This window comes from Leguminivora glycinivorella, chromosome 21, assembly GCF_023078275.1.
Source record: "Leguminivora glycinivorella isolate SPB_JAAS2020 chromosome 21, LegGlyc_1.1, whole genome shotgun sequence".
In the NCBI taxonomy this organism is placed as follows: Eukaryota; Metazoa; Arthropoda; class Insecta; order Lepidoptera; family Tortricidae; genus Leguminivora; species Leguminivora glycinivorella.
The window spans coordinates 599,258-616,706 of NC_062991.1; the positions used below are offsets into that span (position 1 = coordinate 599,258).

The 17,449-nt window shown below is 41.1% G+C and overlaps 1 protein-coding gene across 2 annotated transcripts in view; it reads left to right on the forward strand.

Annotated features, from left to right (window-relative positions):
• LOC125237555 (fez family zinc finger protein erm-like) overlaps positions 1-17,449 on the forward strand; it is a 109,254-nt gene that overhangs the window by 37,664 nt on the left and 54,141 nt on the right. The window contains exons 3-9 of one of the 2 annotated variants that reach the window (XM_048144686.1): positions 860-972; positions 5,699-5,863; positions 6,978-7,147; positions 8,176-8,183; positions 14,063-14,169; positions 15,139-15,255; positions 16,145-16,195. In XM_048144686.1, the coding sequence (XP_048000643.1) occupies positions 860-972; positions 5,699-5,863; positions 6,978-7,147; positions 8,176-8,183; positions 14,063-14,169; positions 15,139-15,255; positions 16,145-16,195 (731 nt within the window). Of the gene's footprint in view, positions 1-859; positions 973-5,698; positions 5,864-6,977; positions 7,148-8,175; positions 8,184-14,062; positions 14,170-15,138; positions 15,256-16,144; positions 16,196-17,449 lie in introns of those variants that run through there. The other variant, XM_048144685.1, reaches the window with a different exon arrangement.

The window sequence follows — 17,449 nt, forward strand, 5'->3', positions numbered from 1 at the left end:
TCTCGTAAAAGTTCTAATTTGAGGAGTGTCTTTTCAAAAGGGCTTATTTCCATTTTATCTTTTTTTTAAACTATGAATGCAGTTTTTCTTAGTATAGAAAATTACGTGTTGTTTTGAGATTATAGCTCAAAAAGTCTCGCCTTGATCTTTAATAAAAAAAAAGAGTAACATCAAAGTTTAGAACAAATTTTGAAGAATGTGTAATGATTATTTATGTGGATAAACCAATGTATGTAGTACAACAACATTGATATCAACTAACTTAATACAAAATCCAAAAATAAAATAAAACTATTTTAAAATAATAACATTTACGCTACAAGGCCACAACAAAAGGGCTAAATTCCCAAAAGTTCGCATCAAAAGTGCTCAATTCTCAAAAACATATGGTAATTAAATATTGATTTAGGTACACATGTTACGTTTGATGTAATCATAGCATTAACGTCAACTTACAATATTACAATTTTGCAAATTAATTATTAATTTCAAAATCAATACCGTGGAATTATGTTTTTCTCGATTTCCCAAAAAAAGTTCAAAGTGGAAATAAGCCCTTTTGAAAAGACACTCCTCATTTGTTGTGCTAGTTCGGTCATAGATAGTACTTAGGTACTTCTTCTTAAATAAGAGTTTTGAATGATTCACCGTTATTTTCATTAGACACATTGACCGGGATATAGATAATTCTTAAATTCTTAATTCTGAAAAAAAAAAAACATTTGCTATTTTTCTATTTGCACTCCTATACCGACCCCACATAATATGGGATAGGGGTAGGAAGAAGAAGTACTTGATTGTGTTTTGGCCAGTTTGTATTGATAGAAACAGGGCATTGACTGGGTGTTTCTCCTTTCAGGTCAACAGCCGCAGGAGCAGGAGTTGGCCACGAAGATGCTCCAGATCCAGTCGAAGCGGTTCTACCTCGACGTGAAGCAGAACAGGAGAGGCAGGTTCATCAAGGTCGCCGAGGTAAGTACCTACAGAAGAGTGTATCATATCATTCTTTATTGCAACCATGTTCATTTTACATAGGATGGTATTTAAATATTATAAGGTAGGTAGATTATACCCTGTTAGGGCATGGCAATAATCTTAAGGACTACTTAGTGAACTAAAACTAAAGTAAAATTAGTCTTTTGTGTAGATGTACGTGTGATTTTCACCAGATTAAGCCATGTCAAGTACCGAATAGACACCACACCAAACATAGAGATGGCGACTTGGCGACACACAGATTTCATAAATACCATACCTACCCATATAGATCGAACGAATTATCAAAGTTGTACCGTATAGAACCATGTCTTATTGACACCGTGCTTTATTTAGCTTAGATGTTGCTTGGGCGCTTACTGTGAAAAGGTTCGATAGTGGCCAACTCAAATTGATTGCCTGTCATGTACATACTTAACCGCGGTAGGTATCTTTAGTGACCGGCGACATCAGAGCGTCCCGTGTCTCGGGGCGCGCAACGGACGTCCGCGCCACGCCACCTGAGTGTAATTCAAAAAACGTCTCCTCAGTACATTTTGTATAGGAAGGACGTAAGACGCGCCCCAGGTGGCGTGGCGGCGGCGTGGCGCGCGACGCTCTGATGTGGCCGGTACCTAAGTAACGGAACGGGTATTATATTTAACATAGCAATTATTATTACTGCTATCAATATGTTCCAGCCATATCAATGAGTCGGCCGGTATTATGTAAGCTGATATCGTTTGCGATAGTGATCAGTAGGGATCGGAAATTCGGGAGCTTCTATACCTAAACTTCGACCTCAGTCTTTTGTTTTGCGTGATGTTGACTAGTATGGAGGCGGACTCAATTTGGTTTTACTAATAAATTTCCCGGGACTTCTCGTAATTTGAATAACAGCCATAGAAATGTATTTAAAGCAATAAAAGGGTGTAATGAAATAAAACTGGAAATTTTAAATGAAAGAATCGGGTTAAAATGGTTTGGTAGCTGTGCTTTCTGACATACATTAATGAGGAGGTCTTTAATTAGCTTATTTTTACATTTTCTCGTTGCCACTGTAGTTCTGGTATTCACTGTACTTACAGCTTCTTCCGAACCCCTTCCAAATAATATTTACAAACGTTTTTTTTTCCTTCGGGTGTCAATTTCACGTACCTTCAACGGTTATGCAACGGCTTTTCAACAACGGTTTATGATTTGCTTTATGGATTGGATTCTGTAATTAGTGGTATTACATCGAATAACGTCAGTTTATGCTGTGAATTCCTGGACTTTTGATTGATTGATTGTTATCGCACGAGATTTATACTGGAATACTTTTTTATGTGAGGTAAGATGTAGCCGTGTTATTTTATGTTAATTCGAATGAATACAGAAATTCAAAATTTACGATGGTAGCAGTAATGTCCCAGTTAAATTTCAGTACTTGTCAATGTCATGATATATTATTATATAAGTTGTTATATTATGTTACCAATATTATCATCTAAACACAATACCTAAATTAAGGCCTTAAATGGACTAACACGTGTCCTTTTTGTACATGCTGCCGACATATCGTTAAAACGGCTTGTGCTAAAAAAGGCATAACCCAACGACAATTGATACACATTAACAATTTTCTGATGTTGCATACAATCCCGGGATCCCGGGATTTAAATCATAAATAATATTATTTTTAAGATGCTGACTCCATACTTGCTTAGCTTAGCTCCCGAATTTCCGAACCCTGGTGATCAGACATAATACCAGTTTGATAATGAAGTGTATTGTTACATAAGTTATATTATGATTATGACTGAGCCATGTTCGGAGAAATCCGCAAGATAAAGACGTTTCTACGAAATTCTGACTAAATTCTACGAACACTAGCTCTTTTAAATGGTTTACAATGTACAGTTCTTAGTCTTTAAGAAACCATTGTACACTTATGTTATTCATAATAAATTATTTGTATTTGTATTTATTTGTAGTTATCTAAGTTATCTTCTAAATATAAATCGTTGCATCAAGGTTGTTATTGGGCTGTAGTAGCACTCAAAGAATTGAAGATGGACTGGACAGTGAATATTTCCTCACATTTTGAGATGTTTTAGTTTTTTTTTGTATGTATAGTTTAATTGACTAAGGAAATACTACACAAGCTATGTGTTGCCCAACAAGCGGTATTAGAAAGAAAACTGGTTGGAGTCATATTGAGAGACCGTTAAACGAAGTGGCTGAGACAGCAGAGCAAAGTCACTGATGTGATAAGACGCGTAGCAACATTGAAGTGGGAATGGGCTGGCCATATACGCACGAATAAAATAACTTGAAAACATGGGGAGAAGAGCGTCGTCTAGACCGCAGAATCAACTTTGTACAATGCCACGTCATGATCCTATTTTGAATGGCGACAGGATAATGGGGAGAACCTTAAGACGAAATAAAACTTAATAAAATCTCAATTCATTAACAAAATCGTCGTCAAATTTAAAATAGACCGCAGATGCGTTGCGCGGACGATATCAAAATGACTGCTGGGAGGAAGTGGCTCCAGATCGCACAGAACCGTGATGAGTGGCGCATGTTCAAGGAGGCCTAGCCTACACCCGAAGGGTAGAAGAGAGAGAGAGAGAGAGAGAGAGATAGTTTAATTAGGTTTATGATATATGGGCAGCATAATCAGCTCCACACGCTTGACATGCAGCCAGCAATAAACACGAACGTAGATACAAACAACAAACACGAACGTGTGGACAGGTTACTGTTTTGTTTGGGGTTTGCCAATGATCATATCAGTTTTTTTTTGTACAAATCGAACGGGTGGTTGACAAACTGGCCTTGGGATGCCGTGTTTGTGTTCCATGGTGTTTGGTTGTTTCGTTGTTTGTAACAAACACCAACCGTGTGGAACATCCATAATCTGTCACTCCAAACATTCTCTACAAAAATAAATGGAATACTATCAACGTACACAGACTTAAGTGACTCGCAGATAGACATTTCTGTTCCGCGCCAATCGCCGCGATATTTGATACTGTCACCGATACGCGAATATCATTTTATAAATACGATTTCTTGAAACATATTAATATATGCGAGTTGCTTCCAAGTAAAATGGACGATTATACTGTCTGATTTTGTTTAGGAATTTCATGGACTTTTTCGGGCAGGTGTTAGTATAATTATCATATGTGACGTAGAGTATTGTATATCCAAGGAACGTTGCTAACTAAAACCATTGTTGTGTCTAAGTATTCGGTCGGTTAGATAGGTCATGGACGTCATAGTTTAAATAAAACATACGGTATACGTGCGAAAAATAGGAAATATTGTACAATAGTAATTCACTCCTGTCGATTAAAAAAATCCATACTTTATGCAGTTGTATCATTATGTAACATATTGGTATAGCATGTCTGTTTTTCTAAGATTATGTACACCAACCGGTAAGTTTATGACGAACTTGCAGCAAAGTTGTAGAAGGAAATCTGTTTATAAAAAATTCTTATGTACGCCCAGTACGCCATAGGGGGGATACCCCCATTTGCCAGAATTTCATTTGCCATAATTTTATTTGCCATCCTATTCAACAATCATAATATTGTTTCTCATAACATCTTATGCCATAATCATTGTTTACTATATTAATCTAGTGCCAGAAACTTTGTTTCCCATAAAGTCAGTTTCCATAATGTCATTTGTCAGAATCATCGAAATCCGTAATTACCACATTCCATACCATCATTTGTCATACAAATTAGCGTCCAGAAAAGTCAATTTCCATAATGTGCTTTGGCAGAATCGAAAACTACTATAATAGGTACTAGAAGGACTAGAGAATGAAACTGCTATCAGAAAGTAGGTTAGGTTAGGTTAGAACTGTGACCCCCTGGAAAATGAAACTGCTATCAGAAAGTAGGTTAGGTTAGGTTAGAACTGTGAACCTCTGGAAAAGGAAACTGCTTGAAAAGTAGGTTAGGTTAGGTTAGAACTGTGACCCCCGGAAAATGAAAATACTATCAGACAGTAGGTTAGGTTAGGTTAGAACTGCGCGACCCCCTGGAAAATGAAACTGCTGGAAAAGTAGGTTAGGTTAGGTTAGAACTGTGACCCCTGGAAAATGAAACTGCTATCAGAAAGTAGGTTAGGTTAGGTAATAATATGGGCAACAATTAATATGGCAATAATTGCTTATGGCGTTTGAATATTCTATGAAACCATATTATTGCACTTAATAATATGGCTAACAAATAGTATGGCATTGTATGATTATGGAAGGTAATATTCGGATAAACAACGAGTATGTCATATGATTTTTATGGTAAACAAATCATTCGGGCAAATGAAATTCAGGCAAGTTAGATTCGGGCAAATGAATATTATGTTAAATGACTGTCGGGCAAACAATAGACAACCGCCATAGGGTCCACCCCAAGTTCCTTTCAAAGATTCTTCCAGCATATTGTCATCTTTTTGACTATGATTAGACGTCGAAGGTAAACCCAGGAGCCACGTTTGTATATTCTGTAAAACTCTATTTAACTCATATTTGTTTGATTTGATACAGCGTCACGATAAAAAAAATATATTTTGGGTTCATCATGACTGTTATGACATTCTAACATTTTTCCTAAAACACTCGTATGTTATGGTCCATAACTTATATAGTCTTGCTTTGGCAGACTTATTAGAAATACCAATCACAGCGTTATTAATCAATTGTATTTGTCACCAGATCGGCGCAGACGGGCGGCGCAGCCAGATCTTCCTGGCGATGTCGACGGCGGCGGAGTTCCGCGACCACCTGTCCGGCTTCAGCGACTACTACTCGTCGCTCGGGCCCCCCAACCCGGACAACGTGCCCGACGACGGCAAGCTCAAGTCCGAGATGATGCTCAAGGTGAGCCCCACACTTGTCAGTCGTCGTTCGGCCGACGCAGCCAGATCTCCCTGCCATGTCGACGACGGCTACTGTTCGCTCGGGCCCCCCAACCCGGACAACGAGTAGGCAAGCTCGATCCGAGATGATGCTCAAGGTGAGCCCCGCACTCGTCGCTCGGCCGACGCAGCCAGATCTCCCTGCCATGTCGACGGCGGCTACTGTTCGCTCGGGCCCCCCAACCCGGACAACGAGTGGACAAGCTCGAGTCCGAGATGATGCTCAAGGTGAGCCCCGCACTCGTCGCTCGGCCGACGCAGCCAGATCTCCCTGCCATGTGCCATGTCGACGGCGGCTCAAGAGCCCCGCACTCGTCGCTCGGCCGACGCAGCCAGATCTCCCTGCCGTGTCGCCAGCGACTACTGCTCGCTCGGGCCCTCCAACCCGGACAACGAGTAGGCAAGCTCGATCCGAGATGATGCTCAAGAACCCGGACAACGAGTGGACAAGCTCGAGTCCGAGATGATGCTCAAGGTGAGCCCCGCACTCGTCGCTCGGCCGACGCAGCCAGATCTCCCTGCCATGTCGACGGCGGCTACTGCTCGCCTCGGGCCCCAAACCCGGACAACGAGTAGGCAAGCTCGATCCGAGATGATGCTCAAGGTGAGTCCCACACTCGTCGCTCGGCCGACGCAGCCAGATCCTCCTGCCACTACGACACTGCCACGACTATGTCCATATTTTTCTTCTAATTACATACATACATACATATAATCACGCCTGTATCTCATAAAGGGGTAGGCAGAGCACACGAACTACTAAGTTTCAGTGCCACTCTTTGCAAAAAGGGGTTGAAAGAAATCCAAATTATGGCATTGCAGTGACAGGTTGCCAGCCTCTCGCCTACGCCATAATTTAACCCATATCCCACAGTCGACTTCTACGACACCCACGGGAAGAAAGGGGGTGGTGAAATTCTTAACCCGTCGTCACCACACGGGCGAATTCTTCTCATTATTTCTTCTTCTAATTATTTTGTGCTTTATTTCGTGCACTGCTTAAAAAAATTAAGTATAGGAAAGCACCCTATTTATTGTTTTACCAGTTATTAATTAATATTACTGTATTTCCGCAGGACAACAGGCGTTACTACCTCGACCTAAAAGAGAACTCGCGCGGGCGCTTCCTGCGCGTCTCGCAAACGATCACGCGCGGCGGGCCGCGCTCGCAGGTGGCTCTACCTGCGCAGGGCATGATCGAGTTCAGAGACGCCCTCACAGACCTGCTGGACGATTTCGGCACTGAATACACTACCGTCAAAAAGTTTAAGACCAAACACAATGTTCAGTGTCATTGTTATAAACCCTTCTAAAAATCATCAAACTAAATTTGTAATCAATAGAAAACAACGTAATCTTATTATATTGATCGGCAACCCATTTGTTCTGCAAGAAGACAACGATCCCAAACACTCAGCAAAGATCTGTAGAAGCTACACAGTCAATAAAGAACGCCAAGGTGTGTTAAAAAATATGATTTGGCCACCGCAATCCCCAGACCTTAACCCGATCGAACTTTTATGGGATGAACTCGACCGTAGAGTCCGAAGACAATGTCCGACATCTGCAACAGCTCTATGGGAGATACTGCAATACGAGTGGAAATCCATTAGCCAAGAAACGCTACACAAACTTATAGCAAGAATGCCAAGAATCTGCTCGGAAGTGAAAAAGCGTCGAGGAGGATTTTTCGATGAGAAAAACGTTTAGCTTTTATTTCTTATTATGATCCCTTTTTAAAAATTGTTATACGCTTTATTTTGTCGGTTGTAGGTACTGAAAAGTAATATTCTCATAGGAACTTCATGAAATGTTGATTATTTGCATATATCGTGTTTGGTCTTAAACTTTTTGACGGTAGTGTATGTACACTGCATTTTCCTTGACAGAAAAGCAGAGTGAGGACATCGATACTGTTTTGAAAAAGTTCGATGAACACTTCGGAACGAAGCCGAATATCACAGTGGCTCGCTACAAGTTTTTTGTACGAAACCAAGAGGAGGGTGAATCCATCGACGAATGGGTTACAGCGCTGCGAGTGTTAAGTCAGACCTGCGAATTCGATAAGTTAACGGACACTTTCATTCGGGATAGAATCGTGTGCGGTATCAATAATAATGTCGTTAGGGATAGATTATTTCGTACGGACGATTTGACGTTAACAAAGGCGGTGCAAATTTGTCAGGCGGCGGAGATGTCGCGCGAGGAAAGTCGTTGCGTCGACGGAGATACAAAGGACGTTCGAGTCGACGCCGTGTGGGGATCGAGTACGCGCGACGGAGCGCGCGCGGGTACCGGCGGACGGCGGCGCGCCGCCAGCCGGCGCGGGGCGCGGCGCGGCGGGCGCCAGGCGGCGGCGGCGCGCCGGCCCTGTGCGACGTGCGGTGGCGGCTGGTGTGCTCAGGGCGAGCACTGCCCGGCATACAGTGCAATGTGTTATGTGTGTGATAAAAGAGGGCATTTCGCTAAAGTGTGTCGTCAACGCAAAGTGACGCGGGACCAGGTGTGTGATCTGGAGGAGGACGATTCGGACGACGAGGACGGTATGTTTTATGTTGATGTAGTTAACCAGAACTCTGAGTCTAAACCGGCTAAGGAATGGCTAGAATTGATGACGTGTAATAACAAACGCATAGTGTTTAAGCTAGATACGGGGGCTATGTTGAATGTGATATCGAAAGCCCAGTACTTAAAATTAGGATTAAAGTTAAATGAATTGAAACCGGTGCGTAAACGAGCGTATTCATATACAAAACACGATATACCTGTCGTAGGTAAGTGTAGATTGCTGTTAACTTGTAGAAATAAGCAATATGATTTAAAGTGTATTGTTGCGGATTTGGATTGTCGAAATGTACTGGGACTGAGAGGCTGTGTGACGCTGGGTTTGGTTCGTAGGGTTGATGGAATTCAATTAGAGAGCTACGGGGAACTTTTTGAGGGTTTAGGAAAATTACCTGGTAAATATAAAATAGTAGTTGACGTCAATGTTCCACCAGTAGTATGCCCGACGAGAAAAATACCATTAGGTATGCGTGACAAGTTACATGCTGAATTACAGCGTATGGAGAAAATTGGCGTCGTAAGAAAAGTCTCGCACCCTACCGAATGGGTTAACGCTATTGTTTTGGTAGCAAAGAAAAACGGCGACCTTAGGGTTTGCTTAGATCCTCGACCGTTGAACCGCGCGGTGCGGCGCGCGCAGTACTCGCTGCCCACGGTGAGCGAGCTGGCAGTGCGCCTGCGCGGCGCGCGCTACTTCAGCGTGCTGGACGCGCGCTCGGGCTTCTGGATGGTGCAGCTGGACGACGCCAGCGCTGACCTCTGCACATTCGCGACTCCATTCGGTAGGTACCAGTTTCTACGTTTGCCCTATGGGGTAAATTGTGCTCCTGAGGTATTTCACGCCAAGTTAAGACAATATCTAGAGGATTTGGATGGTGTTGAAAGTTTCATCGATGACGTCATTGTATGGGGCAGTACACAACAGGAACATGACGCTCGACTGGAAAGTTTCCTACGGAGGTCAAAGGAAATAGGAATCAGGTTCAACAAAGAAAAATGTAAGTTTTCTGTTAAAGAAATTATCTATTTAGGTCATAAATTTGATGAACAAGGGATGCGCCCAGATGATTCGAAGGTTCGTGCCATCATGGAAATGCCTTATCCTGAGGATCGGAAGGGTTTAGAGAGATTTCTCGGGGTAGTAAACTATTTATCAAAGTTTATTCAGAACTACTCGGATTCGGTGGCTATACTGCGAGGATTGCTGAAAAAAGACTCTGAATGGAATTGGGATAGTAATCATTCGAATGCTGTTGACATATTAAAGGCTAAAATAGCATCAGCTCCAGTGTTAGCGCTGTACTCGACAGAGCTCCCGGTGGTGATATCCGTAGACGCGAGCAGCGTGGCGGTGGGCGCGGTGCTGCTGCAGGGCGGGCGGCCCGTGGAGTTCGCCTCGCTCACGCTCACCGACACTCAGACACGGTATGCTCAGATAGAAAAGGAGATGTTGGCCATTTGTTTTGCGGTGGAGAGGTTCAAGCAGTACATTTATGGGCGTCGCGAGGTGACAGTTCAGACTGATCACAAACCCTTAGAACCTCTGTTCACGAAACCTCTATCTGCGGTGCCGGCGCGGCTCCAGCGCATGATGATGCGAGTCCAGGGGTTCGAGTTCAAGGTTGAATATACGCCCGGTAAGTACATGTATATAGCTGACACACTGTCGCGCGCGCCGCTTCCAGAACTGATGCATGACCGCGTCACCGACGAGGTCGAGTTGCAAACGTGTTTCTTAATTGAAAGTGTGCAGGTTAGTGATAAAAAACTAAACGTAATTAAACAACATACAGCAAAAGACGAGGAATGTAAAACGATAATTCAGTATATTCGCAACGGGTGGCCAAGATACAGGTGGGATGTTAGCAAATGCGTTAGTATGTTTTGGCCATATCGCGAGTCGTTGCAAGTCATAGATGGGTTAATATTTAAAAATGATTGTGTTTACATTCCCCGCAGTTTACGCGATGAAATGTTATGTAAAATACACGAAGGGCACCTAGGTATAGATCAGGGATGTAACAGAGCTCTGCTTCTGCTTCCGTTTCTACGGAACTTCCGTTTCGTTTTACACATCCGCTTCTGTTCTGGTTCTGTTATTTTTCAAACGGAAGTTATAGCGGATGTCGGAACCTAGCGCGACGGTGGGACATGAGCGGCGTACATCAAAGACCAACAGCACGGGAAGCATGGTCGCGCGATAGACGATAAAATATCAGGCCGTCCCTATCGCACTTACAAATAGTGCGATAGGGACGGCCTGCTATTTTATCACTTATCGCGCGACCATAATTGCCTGCCAGGTCTATACCTGTCATTCGCTCATCTCTCCGCTTGCCACGTGCTGCGATACTAAACATCAATCGCTTCATTCCATTGCGCGCCAATATTTGTCCTGTCCACCTAGTTCTGTAGCGAGTGAACAACTATTCAGTGGTGCAGGGCTTATCTACGATCCCCTTAGAAGCAAACTGCCGGGAGATAAATCTGCTAAGCTTTTGTTTATTAAATACAGTTTACTTCTTTTAGAATCACTCCATTTAATTTTGGATTGTATTACCTAACGAGTAAGTTTTCGTTTCGTTTCTAAAACCTTTTACGGCATAATAAAGGTTTAAAAGGATTCTTATATGATTTTTAGTGAGTAAATAACTAAACATCTTAAAGTTCAAAGTGATTAAAATTTTTGGATTGTAATGAATGTAATGATATACTTAAGATAGAATATCAGGTAACTTTTCTTTTCGTTTTTAAAACCTAAGTGGGCCTAAAGGCTGATTACAAACTGCTGATTACAGGCTGAACAGTAAACACCTAAAAGTTCTAGGTAATTCAATTAATTTTGATTTATGTTATACCTATGTGGTATTTTTTCTTTCCGTTTTTAACATCTATAACTTCCGCTTCTGGTTCCGGTTCCGCTTCTGCTTCCGTTAAACTGAATTCAAAACTTCTGCTTCCGCTTCCGGTTCCGTTAAAAACACATCCGTTACATCCCTGGTATAGATAGATGCAAGCGTCGTGCGCGAGAGGTAATGTTTTGGCCGGGCATGTCCGCCGATGTTGAGCGCCGCGTACGCGCTTGTGACTCATGCGCCCTGCATGCACCGACGCCGCGTCGCGAACCCCTTCTGCAGCACACGTTGCCGGATTTGCCATGGTCTAAATTGGCTTCTGACATATTTGAGTACAGAAAAAAATACTACATAGTCTTAGTAGATTATTTTTCAAACTATGTCGAGGTGGGAATGCTAAGTAATATAACTAGCAAGGTAGTCATAAATTTTATGAAGGAACAGTTTTCGCGGCACGGTATACCTTCGGAATTGGTGACTGATAACGGCCCCGCTTACAGCTCTTGCGAATTTAAAAAGTTTTTGCGCGATTGGGAAATAGAACACGTGACGTCATCCCCGCGATATTGCCAATCTAACGGGAAAAGCGAACGTACGGTACAGACAATTAAAACTATGATAAAAAAGTGCCAAGACACGGGAGAAGAGTTTTATTTGAGCTTACTGAATTATAGGTCAACTCCTAGGTATAACTTAGATTCGCCCGCGCAAATTTTAATGGGAAGGCGTTTACAAACAAAACTACCGATTAAAACTGAATTGTTACATGAACGCGTTGATAATAAATTAAATTATGAAAAATTATTACAACAGAGGGAAAACATAAAGAGAAATTATGATCGATCTGCTAAGCTATTGTCACCGCTATGCCCGGGGCAAAGGGCTACACTGGTCGACGGGAGTGTTAAAAAACCGGTTACAGTGATAGGCAGCGCACCGGAACCGCGGTCATTCGTGGTAGCGGACAGCCAGGGGCGGCGATACCGGCGCAACCGGCGGCAGCTGGTGGCGCGCCAGGCGGCGCGGGCGGCGCCGGCGGCCCCGGTGCCCGCGCCGGGCCCCAGTACGGAGCCGGTGCTCGTTAAGGCGGAAGTAGGTCAGTCTCACTCAGATCCCAGTCCCAGTGCTGAGACGGTCCAAAAGGAGGCTAAAAATGATCGAGTAGCTCGCATTGCTCCGCCTCTCACGCGTTCGAAAGCTAAGGCATTATATAATATTGCAAAGATCGACGACCTCTTTTAATGTAATATAGCAAAAAGTCAAAGATTTAATTAAATGCTCAAAATAAAATATTAGCTTATTAAGGTATTCTTTAGGTACCTATCCTAAGAAACGTGTTTCATTTACGGATATTTGCTGTGTCTGAGATGAACCTATCACCACCTACAGTATTAAATCATTTAATAATGAGCCTTATTTGCTAAAATGTAGGACTCTGATTACAATGGTGATCTTGGTGATTAATTCATTTCAGACATTAGAATAGCTATAGATAAAAATATGTATAAGGTTTTGTGGCATTACGGTATAATTTCTGTTATTATTGTATTAAGATGGCGATGTACATTTTAAAATGTGTTATTGCTTATTAAGTATAGATTTATATTTGTAGTCTAGGTACTTGGAAACTTAACTAGCGATTTGTTTTTAAAATGTGTTATTGTTTATTAAGTATGGATTTATTTTGTAGTCTAAGTACTTAGAAACTTAACTAGCGATTTATTTTTACTTTTGTGCTAATAGGTATTAAAACTCATTGCGAACTAATCTTTAGACGCCAGGTTGGTACAAATTATGTAAGTACCTAATAAGGATTTTGGTATTTTTTTTCTTGTTTTATTTTGTTTTTCCGAAAGGGGTAAGATGTAGTATATTAGTTAAGGGTATTTGTAAAATACTGTACCTACCTACATTCCGATAATAAAATCAGTGTTGAACTAGCTTGCGTGTTTTACTACATGTATGTTTATACATTTTGCCCGCATTTTATCGTCTATTGACGTTCGTCCCTTTCACACTTACTAACTTGTTAAAACGTGACAGGCGATAAAGATGCGTCCATGGTAACACCGTTGTCGACTTCACCTGTTTAGATTTTCTAGACTCAACCCCTTCATTTCTGAGTAGCACTACAACTTGTGCAGTCATTGTGCTCAGCTTACCCCTTTGGGGAATGCAGGCGCGATTTTACGTAAACATAGTTCCTTTTGAAGTGTTTAACATGTGTAAGGATATGCATAGTACATATTAGTATGCATGTATGGCCCCGTTACGTGAGAGTAACACAACGTAACGTTGACGTAGATTAGTTCCAGCTTCAAGAGCGAGCCCGAGGGGCGCCACCTGCGCGTCGATAACAAGAACTACTTATAATACTACGTATGGCCCATTTCTCGAAGCTACAAGTTTAGAAAAAAATAGTTAATTAGTTACTTTTAAAAATAACTGTCTAATATGACAAGTCGGGAAAAACCTCCTCTTGTAACTAGTAAGTTTTAGCTTTGAAAAAATGGGCCATTAGTCGTGGCAATATCACATTTTACTTTTCATTTAACTCCTTATATCTGAGTAGCATTAAAGTTTGAGCAGTTACATGTGCTCTGCCTACCCCTTCTGACAATACAGCTGTGATTTTACATAAATATATAGATTTTACATATATAAGGCATAGTATGCATGTATGGCCCCGTTACGTGAGAGTAACACAACGTAACGTTGACGTAGATCCGTGTCGGGTTCCAGCTTCAAGGGCGAGCTGCCCGAGGGGCGCCACCTGCGCGTCGACAACAAGAACTTCTACTTCGACATCGGACAGAACAACCGCGGGGTCTACATGAAAGTTAGCGAGGTATGTCCAACATTTATTATTAGCTTGTCTAAGTTCAGTAATAATAATATAAATCATTCGTCCGGTTTTTTTATCCCATAGCCTAGTATTTAATCCATCACTTTCATCCAATAGCCCAGTTCATTTTAGAATTTCATCAACTCTCAAATAGTTCTTACACCCTGGCGGGTGTTGCCTCTGGGTGTGTCCGATGATACGGGTAAGGGCAACATCCGCTCGGTGTACCCCTTACATTTCATTAATGTCAAAAGGGCCTCTACGCGTTGGCTTCGGCCCCGCGCACGCCTTCCAAGGTCGCGAACCCCATTGTTCCGTGATAGGAAAGACATAATATAAATAATTTATTTCAAGCAAGTTACAAGCTCACTATATTTGTTAGGAAAAAGCTAAGTTATGTGTTAGTACTTAAACCTAAGAATACCTATAGTTTCCCCTTGGCTGAGTACGGCTCATGTAGCTGACTGCAGTGTAGCAAAAGGGGGTAGTCCAATCTGTCCCCTATCATCTTCATGATTAGCGCCTGATAAAATATAATGGCAAAAAATTATTTGCACTGGGACAATCTCGACTGGGGGCCAAGTTAACTAATTTACTTTTATACTAATAACTAATTTGACACGTTTTACACTATCAACTAGTGTGTCTACTGCTCACAGATGAGACATTGATAATGTAAAACGTGTAAAAAAATCTATTAGATGAAATTGTTCCCCGGTTGAAATTGCCACGGTGCATCTTACTTGATTATTTAATCATTATTGACTTAATTTTTGTGGCAAAAAATGTCGAAAATATTCTCCTTGCACGACTGGTGATATCCTCATTTTGTAGTTCCAACGGCGCTGTCATTAATGTTGGACAAGGACATGCCCTCAAAAGCTGACATGTATTTGACATTCAGCGCCCCTCTGTCACGCACGCTAGTAAAATTTGTCAAAATGGCGGGCATAAACTAATTGTGTGTTGCAGGTTAAGAGCAACTTCCGCACAGCCATCACGGTGCCCGAAAAGTGCTGGGCGCGCTTCCGGGACATCTTAGCTGACTATACTGACAAGATGGGCCGAGCCCACCCCGACTCCATGCAGGTGTGTTACTGTTCCTAGCTTCTTTTTAGATCAATTTCAAATCCTCAAGAGTCACCGTATCTGTTCAATAAGTTCAAGAGTCACCGTATTTGTTCGATAAATTCAAATGGCGGGCAAGCTCGATCGATTCGTAACGAGTTAATGAGCAGTTCCCAAAAACGTTGTACATAGCCACGTCAGCAAATTTTAATTGCTCCTATTTTGTTACCAACACAAATAGTAATATAAGTCGATTTTCATAAGATATATACAGGATAATTGTTATAATTAAGAAAATATAGATACTAGAGAACCTTAATGACGAAATAAAACTTGTTGACGAAAAAAAATCAATTCATCAAATAAATCTTGGTAACAAAATAGAAATAAGAACAAATTATTTAACTTTTTCCTTAATTTTTGTACAAACTTTCTGAGAACTGCTGTAATATTACCACGTTTCCATACTGTGTTTCGAAGTAGCTTCATTCCTCCACCCCTGAAAAAAAAAACTTATATCTAATTCCTAGTAGTAGCATTTCCACTTGTATACGTTCCTGACCTACCTTTATATTGATTAAAGTTTTGTTATTTGAAATATCAAGAGCTCGACAAAAAATAAAAAGGTAATCACGTTTTATAATATTAGTGAAACTAATCATGAATCGTTCCTGAGCCAGTTTTGTGTAGTCTCGTAAGGCCCACTATAGTTAGTTTTCCCATTTTGAATTTGAACCTATAAATAAATTGGTAAGATTTTCGTTTGTTTCAAAAGCCAATGTAACAATTGAAATTCTACTTTATTCAGTTCATGGAAGGTTCAAATTAGATTGCAATACTATGTACATTGTAATGTACATTGGGCCTTACGAGGATAGAAGTGGGGAGTAATATGTGGACGTTGTTGCAGGGCGGCGGCAGCGCACGCGCCGGCGGCAGCTCCGCGCCTCACCCCGACACAGTGAGTACTCACTTCTAAATTATTAAACAAACTTTCGCGTTAACAGGGTTCGGTAAGCGACAATAGGAAACTTGACTGTAGTTAAAATAAAATATTTTATATCATGCACGAAATAAAGCATCAGATAAGTATTAGGAAATCATGTGCAGAAGTTATTTTTAAATCAAATTTTTATTTAATAAGTGGGGTATTTTTATTTAATATGTATATGCAGTAATTGAATTGACCGTGACGTCATTCAATTCGATTTCATATAAATTCCACATTAGAAAGTCGTTCAAATTCGTTTTGATAGCTCCACAGATTAAATATAACAAGATCATACCATTCCATACATTAAAACTGGAACAATATCCCGCCCCCGATTCGTCAAATTAAAACTAAATTTACTTTTAAACGTCATTTTAAAAAATATCTTTTAGAAAAACAAAGTTTGGGTATCCCTTATGGTTACCTGGTTGCAGATTACCGGATTTAGCTTCAGGTTTAGCTCTAGCTGTAGCAATTATTTTACTATCTATCGATCTAACAGATCAAACACACATTTCTTTTCATCATAGCATTCATCTCACTCGTTTCATAGGCAATTATTTATAGATATTTTAGGTATATAATTTCATCTCTTTACAATATTTCTTATTCAATCAATTATGTGTTATCGTGATCTGATCCGGTTCCGGCAGAATATCAGTGCTGCTGCCTCAGGGCGTAGCGTAATACTGAGCCGTAACCCTTTTGTCTTGTTGCGACGCGCACAGTATCATAGTACGCTATGGTAAAAATCTGTGTAATTTCCTGTTTTCCAATTTGCTTATTATTGTATTCTAATTCTTTTTTGTAACTTATTTCTTTTGTGTATTCTGTGTGTATTGTGACAAACAAATAAACGTATATCTATCTATCTATCTAAAATGCGACCGCCTAAGACCGCGCTTACACTCCACCACACATAGATGGTGTCACAAAAAAATGTCTTGTAGCTTTCGATCATACTTGTAGATGGCGTTAACATAGATTTACGGCTCGGATTTGACACTTAATGCCAATCTACAAATAATTGGTGGCAACAAGGCATTTTTTGTGGCGCCATCTATGTATGGTGGAGTGTAAGCGCGCTCGTAGGCGGTCGCATTTTAATTTTTTTTTTAATTAATGTATGGGATGGTATGATCTTGTTATATTTAATTTATGATAGTTCTTAAAAAGAAGCTGATTTGACTAACAGGCAAGTAGCCTATTTATGTGAGAACGTCA